This window comes from Epinephelus lanceolatus, chromosome 22, assembly GCF_041903045.1.
Source record: "Epinephelus lanceolatus isolate andai-2023 chromosome 22, ASM4190304v1, whole genome shotgun sequence".
Classification (NCBI taxonomy): Eukaryota; Metazoa; Chordata; class Actinopteri; order Perciformes; family Serranidae; genus Epinephelus; species Epinephelus lanceolatus.
Genome location: NC_135755.1, coordinates 30,271,602 through 30,286,465, shown reverse-complemented (window position 1 = coordinate 30,286,465; position 14,864 = coordinate 30,271,602). Strand labels below are relative to the sequence as shown.

General features: G+C 42.7%; 1 protein-coding gene across 12 annotated transcripts in view; it reads left to right on the top strand.

The window, feature by feature from the left end:
* Positions 1 to 14,864, top strand: part of nrxn2b (neurexin 2b) — an 835,675-nt gene that overhangs the window by 799,531 nt on the left and 21,280 nt on the right. For 8 of the 12 annotated variants that reach the window (XM_078164201.1, XM_078164203.1, XM_078164200.1 and 5 more), the window contains 2 exons: positions 1,810 to 1,899; positions 12,846 to 13,171. In XM_078164201.1, the coding sequence (XP_078020327.1) occupies positions 1,810 to 1,899; positions 12,846 to 13,171 (416 nt within the window). The remainder of the gene's footprint in view (positions 1 to 1,809; positions 1,900 to 12,845; positions 13,172 to 14,864) is intronic. The other 4 variants (XM_078164202.1, XM_078164204.1, XM_033609829.2 and 1 more) reach the window with 1 other exon arrangement.

The window sequence follows — 14,864 nt, the reverse complement described above, 5'->3', positions numbered from 1 at the left end:
GCTCCCACCTGCACTTGTTTGGTGTGCAGTGCAACAGACAGAAGAGTAGCAAATAAACCTATAGATGGACATGTGTTACAGGTCAAAAATATTCTTGGCGGTTGACTGATTAATGTTTGATCATGGACATCTCTAGTGTCAATCTGTGCTGTAACTAATGATTATTTTCATTACCAAATAATCTGGCAATTATTTTCATGATAAATCATTTAGTCTAAAAAATTAAAAAAAAAAAAAAAATTGTGAAAAATGCTCATAACGATTTCCCAGAGCCCTAAGTGATGTTTTTAAATGGCGTCTTTTGTCCAACCAATTGCCCAAAATCCAATGATTCTTTATTTACTATCATAAATGACAAAGAAAAACATCAGATTCTTTCATTTGAGAAGCTGGAACCTATAAATGTTTGACATTTTTGCTTGAAAAATGTCTTAACCAACATTCTATTATCAAATTCTTCTTGGAGGGGGGCAAATTAACATTTCTGCTTGATGAGTAGCTTGATTTTTCTGATTGGTATGAGTTCTGCGGTGCTTGGGGTAGTCGGGAGGGGGTAATTAAGTACACTTTGAGCATACTGTGGGCTACTTTAAGATCTTAGAGTAATTTGTATCACCTTGTTTGTAACAAGTGACACATTTTTTATATCGTTTCTCACTCATAAATGTTGGAAATTGGATAATTTCCAGTGAATTCTAATTGTAACAGCATGTTCCCCCTTTTCTGGGAACCCCCCAGAACTTTGTCCCTCCTCAAGGATGCCTGGGGATTCCCTGACCCCATTTTTTGGGAATCACTGTGCTAGTATAGCCTATAATCTGCCACAGTTGCCGTTTGACATAGACAATAAATCCTAATTAAGCCTCTGACATTGCCACCACATTAGACTTCATCAAACCCCCAGCCTGGCCACCATCAGCCCTCATCTCCCCTAATTCCAGCTCCGTCTCTATTGACAGTGCTGGAGATGTACGCAGCACGACCCCGAGGTTGATTGAAGTGAAGTGAGGGATAATAAGTTTGCGCAGCAGCGGTGAAACTTCTTTGACACGCTGATGAAGTGATGCTAATTGCCAAGTGCCACTGAGAAGTGCTCAATTAATGCATAAGGGGAAAAAAAACCTGGGAAAAACAGTGCTGACAGTTTCACTAAATCCTTTTTCGCTTTAGTTGAAGTAGAGGATTCAAAGTGAAGTGATGCTCCAATGGCAGAACGCCATCCTGTTGTCGGATTTGGGAGGAAAGGATATTCTAATCAGAAACTCTTTGTGTGCAACAGGAGCTAAAATATGTCTTCCTTGAAACAACCATGAAATGTATATTAGCACTGTGTGATTATCTCATGCTCATGTGAAATAACAATGCTTTATTGCTGACATTGCAATGTGTGTTTTTTTCTGCTGTATTCATTCACAGTGTAATAATTCTGTTGTTCAATGACTGCTGGTTCTGTGTGTGATTCTAGCTGTATTTACTTCTACTGCTAATGCATTTCTAAAGTGTATTCACTTTGCGGATAGCTATCATGAGTTTCTACGAATGTAATCATACTATACCTAAATAATTCATAAATCTGTTTAACTTGTTAGTGCATTTAAAAAACACTTAAACTCAAGGTAACTAGAATGCTTTTCTAACCAAACAAACCAGCCCAAAAACACATCCTCAAGTTCTTCCTGTCCTAACTAAAGCTGATTTAAAGTACATAACTTGCTAAACATTTGCCATGTTGCCCTTCTAACCTCTAACCTTTCAACTTCCAGATTTCTTTGTAACCTCTCTTAATTTGTCTTCTCAAATTTCTTAAAGGGAACTTTGATAATGAGCGCCTGGCTATTGCTAGACAAAGAATCCCATACCGACTCGGTCGGGTAGTTGACGAGTGGCTACTCGACAAAGGTAATAAAATCCCTTTAACTCCACTAATGATCTAACCACCTAACCTACCGTTAACCACCACTCTGGAGGAGGTGCAGTGCCACGCAGCAGGGGTGAATGTGATTTGGCTCTTGTAATAGAACTGTAGGTCCCCTTTAATCCACAGCAGATTTAACATGCATAATAATAATTGGCTGATATAACTCATTCCATTCAATTATTCCCTTTTTCAATTGGTACCTGAAAACTACCTTGGAAATTAAACATTGTTGGAATATATGATCATATATTTGCTAAACCTTTACATCCTAGTTTGCCCAGTTGAGGCAGCTCACTGTGTAATATTGGCAATTTCTTTTTAAGGTTTTCATTAATATTGCCATTCAAAAGCATTGCAGATCTCCAGGGGACCATATCCAAAGCACCTTAAACTGGGGCTGCATCTCTTCAGAGAATTAACCCCCAAATAACCCGACATAACCCCCTAATAACCTAACCACATGTAAATAGCCTATTGATTCCGTTTTTTCTTTCCTGTGTCTTTTGTTGGCTGAATGTGAATCTGCATATATTTAATCATTCATGAAAACAAAAATTATTACTGGATTTTCAAGAGAAAAAAGAATCCCCCTTGAAAGTCACTAAAAGTTAAAGGGACTGTTGAAGTGTTTGTTCAGTAAAAAGTCTATTTGCAGCATGTGGGCGCACATATTTTTCTGCCCGATATTATGCATATAACAAACGCCAGAAGTGCCGAATGTGGTCCCATCAAAGTGATGATTCTTTAACCCTTTGAGTGCCGAATGTCCCAACCTCTTTGTCTTTGTCTTGTGCCGTGTGTTTGTGCTGCTGAAGGTGGTTGATTCTTTAAAAGAAAAGAGGAATAAAATAAATCAGTGTAGCGGAGTCTTAAAATAGTTTCTGTGTTGCAGTAAAAAGCATTACAGACATTTGTCATGCACTACTGTGCATATTGTGAAGTCTGGTAGTTTCAAACGAGAGAACATACAGTACCATTTAGCAGAATAAAGCAGTATAGGGTTTTGGTGTAGATTATCAGAAAGTCCAAAAGTCTGAGGCTTTATCTTTTTTATTTGCATAAGAGATGTATGGAGATTATCGCAAATTAAGACCTTCAAGCATTAGCCAATTATCTTTAGGAGCTCCTTTGAAACGGTATTGTGAACAATAACACACAGTGATGAATTCAGAAGATAAAATTTGTCTCTGAGAGCAAAATGAAGTATTCATGCGACAGACAAACAAGATAAATGAAAAGCGCTTGCATATTTATTTCATGGAAGCAAAACAATCCTTGCATTCATCTGCAGCTCCTATAAACTGACTTCTCTGCTCTCCTCCGGTACGTCGGGGAAACGCACTTCTGCTGAGGGTAGTTAGGACACAAATTAGAATCAAAAAGGCTTGGGAGATGAAAGTTGAATGAAAAACTGGATCAATAAAAAATGACTTGCCCACTTATAAAATGATTTACGCATGCCATGAAAGTCTAAAGAGAATGAGCTATGTATAATTCTCTTTCTTCCATAGTTTGAAAATGAGTCTGCATCCAGTCATTTAGATGAGAACATTGAGAAAGTAGGAAGACGAAAACAAATAAATAATCCCTGTCAAACCTCAAGTGAGGGCTTTGATCAGGGTGCGATTTTGGAAAAATGTTGCTTATTTGTTAATTTGATTGGATTCGTTAATGAAGTGTCAGACACACGTCATGGACTGAAGAGGCACAGTGGTTTTGGAATTTGTGAGATACCATTTGCATATAAGACATGTTAGCCTAGATAATAAGGGGGATTAGCGGACATTTCCGAGCTCAAAGGGTTAAAGCTGTTTGTTGCTTTGATAAGGAAGCGGCTAGAACACAAAGCTAAGAACCTTCTAAGCAGAATCTAACCACCTAACAGCAAATCAAACTCCACCCACACTAACCGCTGAGGGCTTCTCTCATGATCTCCCCACCTTCCACCGCAAAATTGAATCCATTCGAGAAACTCTGCCAGCTTTGCCCTGCTGGTTACAAATTCAGAGAGCCCTCAGTTATAACCTTGTTATAAATGATGTTTTAACATTTGAGCGCTAATTGGACCTGGATGTCAGTATTTGGAAGAACTTGGACAGGTTGCGGCGATCGCTCTGGACAAAAACGAACCTAAAAAAAGCTAACTAAGTTCTAACCACTACTAAATGAAGCAACTCTCCAGCTGGCATCTTCTTCCCCTTGTCTCCACATCCACCCTAATGCAAAACTCAGAGGGTTAAAACAAAGCAAATAACTGAACACCAAATTCAAAAAAATGACGCATCTGCTCTGGATGATTTCAGCAAAATGTGTTTGAAATGAAGGTCCCTTTAACATTTATTGTTTTCACCACTATGGAAAGTGTTTGAATGTACTGTTCTGTGTATCATATGCTGTGCAGGGTGAGGGGTTTATGTATGAAAGAAATTACAGACTCTTGTGTGGTAAACAGCCTGGACCATCCTCTGTAATAGATGTCCAGTAATAGTCCAGGCTGTGTTACCAAAATGGGCTTTTGGTCTCCAATATGTGGTGATTTTATTACATGAATGCCTCAAAGGGTCTTGACCAGAGTGCACAATACAATCAGCCCCATGGGTCTCCTCTCCAAGTGCCTCTAATGTTTCATCAATTCTGTAAAATTTAACAGAAAAACTTCCAGATCTCATTGGTACTACAACAGTGTCATTGATGGAAACAACATAACAGCACTAATCGCCCACAATAACTCTCACAAATCTGTGTTTTAGTCCCACTGGGATATAATGGGAGTCGTTGCAGCCAGCAGTATCCTAGAGGGGAGCTGTGCTGTGGCGCCGCACTGTCACTGCATCTCATTCCGAAGCCCTTATCCCATCTCCGCTACTGTGTGTGAGGCAGATCAGAGCGAGCATCTCTGGCCGGCTCCGTGCCCGCTGACTAAATCCAAAACGGCAGCCATTACAGGGACCCAATGGAGGGGAAAAATCAGGGTGCCAAAAGTTTTCAACAGCTCTATCCAAGCCCAAAACTTACTGAGATGCATCCCTTTTTCCTTGCGTCTTTCTCTTGCCTTGTGATGGATCTGTCATTCCAGGTTTTCTGCTCTTTATCTACCCTTCCTACCCCTCACTCTCCTTTATTCTTCTTTTCCTTTGACCGTCAACACCAGCCCTCACCGAAAACTTTGTCAGTGCACCCTGTTTCTTTAGAAACAACAATAATGTGTTACTGTTTCCTGATCTCATCAGGGAGCTCCACAAGAAAATAAAGATTACAAATAACCAGCAAGAATCAATTCCCCTTAGCTGTTCCCTTTAGCAGATGAGCAAGGAAACGAATAAAGCTCCCTGAAGAATTGGAGCTTTATATCTTCTTCTGGCGAAGAGTCTATCCCTCTGGAGCTCTCCAACAGCATGACGATCAAGCTCTGAGTTGAGCTACATGAGTGCAGGGAGGAATACTACAACACTGGGTCTCTGTGGCCTAAAAACTAGAGCAAAGCTGAAGAAACCAGGTTTAATGTTCAGTGTTTAATGGTCTGATGTAAGCTCCCCCATTCCCTAATCAAAGGCAATCAAGTCCTCCCACTTGGTGTGAGGCCAGAGCCCAAATCAACATCTCCAGGCCAGGCATTGGTCCAGATCTGCTATTCATGATCCCGGCTTCATTTCAGAGATTCTCTCACATCAGGCCGCAGTCAACAGAGAGTAAATCTGTCTGAGTCTGCCTTTCAGCAACCCCATGGTGAGCTTTGTATCCCACTGAGTTACTATCTTGTTCTCATTTGATCTCCCTGCACTATTATGGCCATATTTGAGGGAAGTAGGGGGAAAATTGTATGAATTTTAACATGCTTGCTCATGAGTAGAAAAGTGGCTGCAAGAAAGCGGCTCTGAAAGAAGGGCCACTTTGCTGTTATTTCATGGTCCCCTACCATGAAATGGCCTAAAAACAGCACAGTCACAGCTGGAGTGAATAAAAGAGAGAAGATTGTCCCTCGCTAACCACCGTGCCATCTCTCTTTATGTCTGTGCATCGACAGTATCACCTTCTTAAGATCTATGTACAGATATAGGATCAGAGATAGAGCCACATCTGATAAAATCCGATCTACTGTCTCCAGAGTCCTGTGGATTCGGCGCCACAATCTCAGTGCCCTCAGCTGCCTTCAAGGACCTCAGGGCTCCATGCTGCCTCACAAGGCTTTCAGTCGAGCTTCATGCCGCATTTGGTCCCTCATCTCCATTGTCAAACACAATTAATTCATAGTGTTCTACCCAAACCAGCCCAGCTTCTGAGGAGTAAAAAAGCAAAACGCTCTTAATTACCAAAGAGAGCCTTGTGCCGAGGAGATAACTTGGGAACACTTCATAATCGACTTTGTCAGCATCCCACCCCACCCCCATTGTGCTCCAGTCTTCGACTTTCTCCCTCCGTATTCTTTTTTCTTTCTGTAGAGAAGAAAATGGAAATAAGGGGGAGTTCTTGTTTGTTGATACAGATACTAGAAATTCTGCAGGCGCATGAAGGATTTGTGAACACAAACCCATAAAGACTGTGCGTGCAAATGGTCCAACTTTCTGTTCCGCGCATCACAAAGCAGCGTATTGACTGAGGTGAATTCTGGGCCATCCCTCCCACCCTGCGACTCAGCTAAGAGAAAACATTTGAGATAGAAGCTCCTTGCAACCATATGGCATCCCTCCTCTCTGTGAGATAACAGGAGTAGAAGGAGGATGAGAGAGGCGTAATGATGACGGTGGAGGGAGAGAGATACTGCTCTCTCCAGCTGCAGTCCTTTTCATATCCCCTCCACCGAGGATGGTTACACTTAGATCATCCTCCCCATCCCCCCCTCCAATCTCCCTCTGCCTCCCCCCAGACAATCACCTCCTCCAGGTTAGCGGCTAACAGCTAGGGGAGAGCACAGTATCAAGGCACCGTCCCCTCCCATCCTCCTACCTACATTCTGGGGGTTGAAGCAGACATACAGCCATTATTTCACAGCCTCTGAAAAGCAATCTCTGCATTAACACGCAGAGCATGGCCCTAGCCCAGCCCACTCCCCAGCTTGGCTTGGCTCAGCTAGTAATTACCTATCTTAGACAAGCCACTTTTCTCTATGTTTAGAAAAAAGTCCAGGAGGATGGTGCATCGACACAAAGTTAGAATTCGGAAACTTGCTATTACTCCCGTTACTGGAACGGCTTACTGGGAGAGTTTACTTTTGGCTGAAGAAGTAACTGACACCAGACAAAATTGATGCAACCTGTACCCAACTGATAAACCCTTTTAACTTGGTGGTCTTTCATTAGAAAAACCCTCAGGCACACAGGAAGTGATGCCTTTTACATTCCCTGCAGAACCTTATACTTCATTCAAGGGAAAAGACAATCTCAGTGACAGACAGAACCTAAAATGGAGAAAAGACACCATCTGGTTTATTGCAACTTTCATCTTGTTTTGGGACATTTCTGTCTGCTGGTATAGATAACACTGCTCTTGTCAAAGTAATTGCTGAGTTCTGGGAACAGGGCACTATTGCTATAAAGTTTGACACTAGCCCACAGGAACAGTGCTGCGCTTTGAGGCCAATTTGACATTGTGGCTAATTGTGCAGATAAAATTTCTTGGTCCATCATGTGATGTCATGAAGCCCAAAAAGACTTTTTCCCATAGACTTACATTGTAAAAGTGGTTAACTTTTTTTGAGCATCACAACCTCCGTGAAATGACTCGTTGCACTACTGGGATTTGATTTATTTGGTTTAATAACATTTGGAAAGTCTTGAAGACCTGCACAATTAAATCCCTTTTTTCCCATTCAAGTTAGCTGAGAGCTACACCAGAGGTTAACTTAACCGCTTAGCTGATGTGCCTGCTCCATGGCCCCCACGATACAGAAGATCCAGGTAATAGTACACCCAAACCTAAACCCAGTAATATTATACCCTTTATGGGTATAATAAACCACTGAGCAGCCTCCATACAAATGAATGCCCCCGCGTTTCCAGCATCTGCAGCAATTAACTTTGTAAATGCAATGTCATCCTTACTGTTAGAAGACGCAGGTATTATCCTTTAAAACCATCTCCCAAAAAGACCAAAAGTAACTGTAATTTACCTTTTGTACTTTTGACTGTTTCTTACAGAGTCTTACAAGTCTGAAAGCTGAGCATGTTATTTTGGAGTTTTTCCCACCCCTGTGTAAAGGCATACTCACTTCTGCTATACGAGCATCTTTTCTGGGGAATACAGTGATACAGGATGTTATGGCCTCAGGTACATATAATTTAACCCTGTAATAACCACATGGTTAACCATGTGATAAACTGACTGCATTTGAAAAATAGGCCAGGGAAGCTGAAGGTGACTCACCAGCCATTCAGTATCCTCTACATGGCACTTTCCTCTATCTCATTTTGCTTTCTCCTGCCACTACCTTACTAGTCTTCCTCCTGCTTCTTTCCTACCATCATACTCCTATGTATTACCAAATGTTTCTCTTCCTCAGCCACTGTCTTTTAACTGCATGATTCCTCTTGTTCTTTTTACCAAGCCTGTCATCCACTCCCTCCACCCCTCCCTTCATGCCCTCACTCTGTCTCTTTGACATTCTGTCCTCATGCAGGCTCTCTCTTTCTCTGTCCTACTCGTCTGTCATCCTCCCTTGCTCCTGTCATCTCTCATGTCCCCATTCTCTCAGTCCCTGTCCGACCTCCTCTTTCTTTAGCCTTACTCTCTTTCAGGCATTCGATAATTCAGGAGCTGCCCTGTGGCCAGTACCCAAAAAAAAGTCAATTACATGTTACATATCAGTTTCTGTAATAGGCATGATTTACTTTTTATCAAGCACTGTTCACTCCCACTAGACTATCAGCCACTAAGCCCCCCTGGTGATCAAACCAAAGGTAGGTGTGATTGTAGAAGATAATACTTTAGAAATAGTCATGCCCACCTAGATGCCCTATTTAAGCAGCTATGAGTGTACAGCTCCCAGCCAGTACACCATGTTTTCTCTGGCTGTAGGACAGAAGCAAAGATTCACCAACCTGCAACACCTCCAAAGCACGATATCTAGTCGAGGCGGGAATCGCATGCCTATAAGCACAATATAAGTTTGACTGCTCAGTCCTTCTCAAGTTGTCCGTCTCAGTTTCCAGCATGTGTCTATGCATATCCCTTCATTACCCAGAGCTATTTTTACTCTGCTTTGTTGTGACAAATTTGAGGGGCACTGTGTGCTACTTTGTGCTTTCCATATTCCCCTGTGGATTTTCTGAGAGTATACTACATGGATTTAAATAAAACAGGGACTTAGAGAGTTACAGAACTAAAAGAAGAAAAGGGCTAACTTCTCTCATAGATTTATCATAATGGATGGCTGGACAGATAGGACCAATGATAGAACAAATGACAGAACCAGTTATAGAATAATAGAGTGGTGGGCGTGACAATTTTACACAGTGGCCAAACGGTGTAACTACAACCTCTGGGTCTGTCATGTGATGCCATGGGGCCCAAAAAGACCTTTTCCCATAGACTTACATTATGAAAGACACATCTATAAATTAATGGATACATTTTTTTGAGTGTTACAACCCCTGTGAAATGACTCATTTAACTTCGGCATTTGACGCATTCTGCTTGTCAGAATAAGATTTCGAAAGTCTAATAGAGCCACACAATGAAATCATTTTATCCTCATTTATGTTAGTGGGGGGCTGAACATGAAGTTAGCCATAAGTCTATAGTGTGCTTAGGCTATGGGCCCCACAATGCCCATAGCCTAAGCCTAGAACTCTAGGGAAGAATGTGAGGCAGCAGCCACCCAATTCCACCAAACTGGTCCAACAGACCCTCATCAGCGTGCAAACCCCATGTGCCGTGATGTCTTCTACACACACGTGCAGTAAGCTGTCAAAACCAACATACAAACATACAAAAGGAAAGGCGCATGTAAATAAATGTCAGGGACATACACACTACTTGAAAAGGCCAACTATCACCAACATAAAGGGCATTTCACTGACATATTTCATGAGTTATTATATACACGCACACACCCTATCCTCTACTGCAGCGCCACATCCAGCTCTGTCATATTAAGCGCTGTGATTGCTTGTCATGCAGAGGCTTCTTCTTCCTACCCTCCCCCACCCCTCTACTCCACCCTGCTGCCGCCCGCCGCCCAAATTGGCTCTAAAACCACATGTCACTTTTGATTTGCCCTGGCAGACCCTGAAACAATAACTTCATCAGGCCCTGTTAGAGTCTCATCCTGACCAGACAGCTCCAAAAACAAACACTGATTTCCCTTCATCTAGTCTAGAGGGCACCTTTCTGCTTTTTTTTTTTTTTTTTTTTGCTTTTTTTGCTCTATCTCAGATGGGATGGACGCACAAATGGACGTTACGGTGCTCTCCTGTGCTCGAGGCTCATATTCCTTTTTTTTTTTTTTTTTTAAAGAAAGACATCGTCACATGCTCTAACTGCAACGCAGAATTATATAGGTCACCTGATGGATTCTTGGACACTTGCGTGTGCACCGATTTCCAGAGGTATAACTAATCCCCCCTACTCTGCATCATAATCATAAGCCGCTTGTCAATATGGCTTACTTATGCCTGTGTCACCGGCTCAGAGTGTAACTGTGACACCAATACACTTGACTCCTCAGGAGTAAACTGTCCCGTCTGAACAGATCCTCCTCTGGTTTGGAGTTGCTGCTCACACACAGGGAGGGTTGGGTGTTGTTTTAAAGGAACTTGAGCTGTTTGGTAAACCAAGAGTACTTTAGGAGAATTGATGATGATGTGTGTCCTTAACTTGTCTTTATTCATGACCCTTTTCTGGAGAGTGGGGGCCGACTGGGGCTGCTTGAAATGGGAGACCCTCTGGGCTGATGTGTGGGTGTGTATGTACGTGTCCTCTTGTCAAGGACACTGGAAGAGTGATACAAGAAGGCCACAACGTGGACTCAGACTGTTAATGTGCATTTCAACATGTGATGTTTCAAGGTTCCCTGTACGTACACAAGCATGGTTATTCTCCTGTATTTTCCTCGCTGATGTCCACAATTCGACAACTTGTCCCTCCCATCTTTCTCCATTCTTTTTTTTTAAATCCCTCCTCCACCAACCATGCTTAGTGATGAGATAATAGAGTGAGACTCAGCTATTATGTCAACAGTGCATATGCCAGTCATTAAATCTCATCACTATGAAGTTAAGGGACGGGAGCCGGGTCCCTTGAGGGCCCCTGGCGGGCCTAATGATCTGATAATGGGATGACACATGTAATAACCCATCTCAGTGGAATAGATGTATCTCTCCTGCCCTTTTGTAGAAAATGTACAGATATACACATATATTAAACATGTGGTTTTACACCCATGCACACAAATGCATGTGCATTAATTATTCCCACCCACCTGGGTGTTACACATATGTCGGAACAAGTGCTTCCATATAGAGTGATAGTGAATCATAATTACAGTGATGAAGTACCCTTTCAGCGCTTTTAATTGAAAACAAATGGGACCCAGGCCCGTCCCTTGTGTCTCCATGCTGATGAGAGCTGGCTTTCAATCCCACAGAGACAACAACAGAACATTCAAAAGATATTCAAAAGGTTCATTTGTCATCATTAAACATAATTGCACCCATAGAAGCCAGTTTCAGTTGTGAAAGACAGGAGGTGCAAATATGTGAACATATGCACCAAGGAGCAGTGTAAGTCTTTCATACCTTTGTAAAAGGCAAGAAATCTGCATACATGCACCCGCACATACAGAAACACACAGTCCTATCAAGCCAGAGGGGTCTCTCATTTCAGTGGCCCAGCATCTCTAGAGAGTCTATATTTTGCACTCACAGGCACACATTAGTGTAGTATCCCTTTCACAAACAAACACACTCCCTCTTTCCTTACACCCATTGATTTATCCATAAAAGCTCTTTGGCTTCTCCTCGAAGTAATTACCTCATCTGGTCTGTTTTTAACCAACATCCGTCCAACAGTATCCCGCAATAATACTCCCCTCCCTCCACTCTCCATCTTTCTTCATATCCACATGATTCATAATAGGGGTCGAAGTTCAACTCAAGTGGTATGATGGGATGTCCCCAAGGTGGGAGCGGATGCAAATATGGGCTCTAGAAAAAAGAAAAAGTATAAATAAATCCATCAGCTGAGGAAAATACTGGGAGAAAAACTACACCTGTTAGACCGCCCCTACTCCACCTCTTCACCACAAGTCCTGGTAACACATTAGTATTGGACCCTGGTTAAATGGTCGACCCTATCCTCCCTTCATCCATCTATCCATCCAGATGAATGGTAATGACCACAGAGAGGGAGAGCCCCTGCTGAATTAAACATTTCTTTCCAATGAGGATCTTATTTTCCTCCGTTGGATGGCAGAGCGAGGCGACATTTTTTTCCGCTGGCAGAGGTACTTTATCATTGTGCAGCTCAGGTGCATTGGAGGTCAATGACACAGTCCCAGCATTGTTCTAATATATTCCATCTCGGGGCAAATTAGATGCATTTCGCTGTGAACCTTCAGTCTCAGGGTCAAGCCGCAACTGCCCCTGCAATTTATTTGACTGCCAGATTCAGGCTGCCTTTTCTGAGAATGTGGCACATGCCCAGCCCTATAATGGCTGCACCTGCAGCAAACCAGGGTCCAATCTCCCTAAAGTGTTGCCCAGGAAATCCCGTATGATTGAAATAGTCCCTCTATCTCCCCTGTCTTTCTGTTTTTGAGTCTGTGTATTACTTTGTTTCATGTACAAGCAAACCCAGAGACCATGACTGATTTGTATTCTTTGCCCTTTCTGTCTTTTTCTTCCCTCTCCCCATGGTTTCTCTTCTTCTCTCACCTCCACTTCCTCTCTCTTCTTCGTCCATTTCTTCATCTTCCTTATCTCTCACACATCAGGTCGCCAGTTGACCATCTTCAACAGCCAGGCGTTCATCAAAATTGGTGGCGGTGGAGAGAAGGGGCGCCACTTCCAGGGGCAGATCTCAGGCTTGTACTACAACGGCCTGCAGGTGCTCAAACTGGCAGCCGAGGGCGACCCCAACGTCCAGACCCAGGGTAACCTGCGGCTGGTGGGTGATGTGCCATCGGTGCTCACCACCGACACCACCTCCACCACCCCGCTGGCTGATATGTCCACCACAATTATGGAGACAACAACCACAATGGCCACAACCACCACCCGCAAACAGCGCTCGCCCACCATGAGGGACAGTGTCACACAGGTGAGCCATCACGAGTTTGTGATGCGAGCTTGTTAACATGACTCACAATGAGAAGCTAAAAACAAACGGTAGCTGGCGTTTGAGTCACTGAGATATTTTGGTGCAGTTACTTTTAATTAGCTTTCTAAAGTTCCTCTACAAAAGTGCTGAAAACAATATTTGATAGATTAAACAGCCAAGTACCCAGATGGCCCCTCTCTTGGACCAGTGGATGCACATTTCAAAAGAAATCCTACGTCAACTGCAAGGTCAAACAGTCACATCCTCAGAGCTGTGTTTTATGTGAGCCCTCAGCCACATTCAGAAGTACAAACAGCCCTCAGCCTGAGAGGGAGTCACATAACAGCTTTGTGTGGCCAGTCCTATTAGAGCAATCAACAGTGAAATTTTGATTTGCTCTAAGAAGATATGGCTGACTAAACCCCAGACGTGGTAGCCTGCTGGAAATTACAGCACATCCAGACGGTTCAACAAAGGCTGGAGGAGGAGAGGAACGTAATGAAAAGGAAATCCTGCAGCAGCAACAGAACAACAACTTCAGGCGCCATAAACTTATATTTATGACTCTCCTCCACGAGCATGTGAGAGGCTATGATTTATGGTCTGATGATTATCCCAGTGTGCTAGAGGTAGCCGTTGCCATCATGGTAAGTAACAATTAACAAACAGTAGGGAAGTGCTGTTGCCCACATAGTGGAGGATGGAGGAAGCGGGTCATCCAGGCCGACTACTCTCATAAAAAGTCCTAATAACAGGCTCCATGTGTTCCAGGGGGGTATGTGCTCTAGTTCACATCTAGTATCATTAGCTACAAGCTGTGTGTTGTGCAAAAAGTCCTTTCTGCATTGCATTTGAAAGTATGTGTGATCCAGATCATCATTCAAAGCTTTTCTTCCATGCCAGCAGTACATTATGTCAGTTATTTCTATGTTACTGTAGTGACTGTAACTACTTGAAAGCAGTCCCCTTTTAAAGCTTCAACTGTCCAACAAACTTTTGTGATGTCGCAGGAAACACAAAGGCGAGGTGCCAATTACCAGCGCATTCCTCTCATTCGGTTGTGTTCATTAGCACTATTCATGTCCACGGAAGCTTATCCAAGATCAGTCGGTGAGCCACTCACGCTCGTCCCTGACATCCACAATCAGCACATTCGGAATATATTTAGACCAGCACACTCTTTGTCCCTTTATCATCATCTCGAGCCTGAGCACAATCTGCCCTTTTTGAAAGTCCTATCTGTCTCATTTTGGATAAACGCAGCAGCACCAATTAGAGTGAAGTCAAGGTGAGGGTGTTGATGGCAAGAGTGCGCGATTCATGCCACTTTGTATTGCAAACACCCAGTCCAAAGAAAATTGGAATGTTGGTTTTGCATTAACTCCTGATTATTTGTTGTTTTTCTTTCTCTCGTATAGAAAAAAGTCACTTAACAGAGCCTCATCAAAGCAGTGCTCTGATGGCAGTTGAGAAAAGCTAAGATGGTAGTCCTGTTCACAAATGTTTACCCCAACACATTCTTTAAATTTATTTTTTACTCATGTACTCTGTTTATACTATTTATTATACGTTGTATTGGAACATGTGTCAATACTAGGGCAGGGTATCGTTTAAAAACTTAAGATACCAATACCCTTAAAGTGATATGCATACCAATGGAGCCTGATGAGGTGTTTCATCCTGTTACTTATGT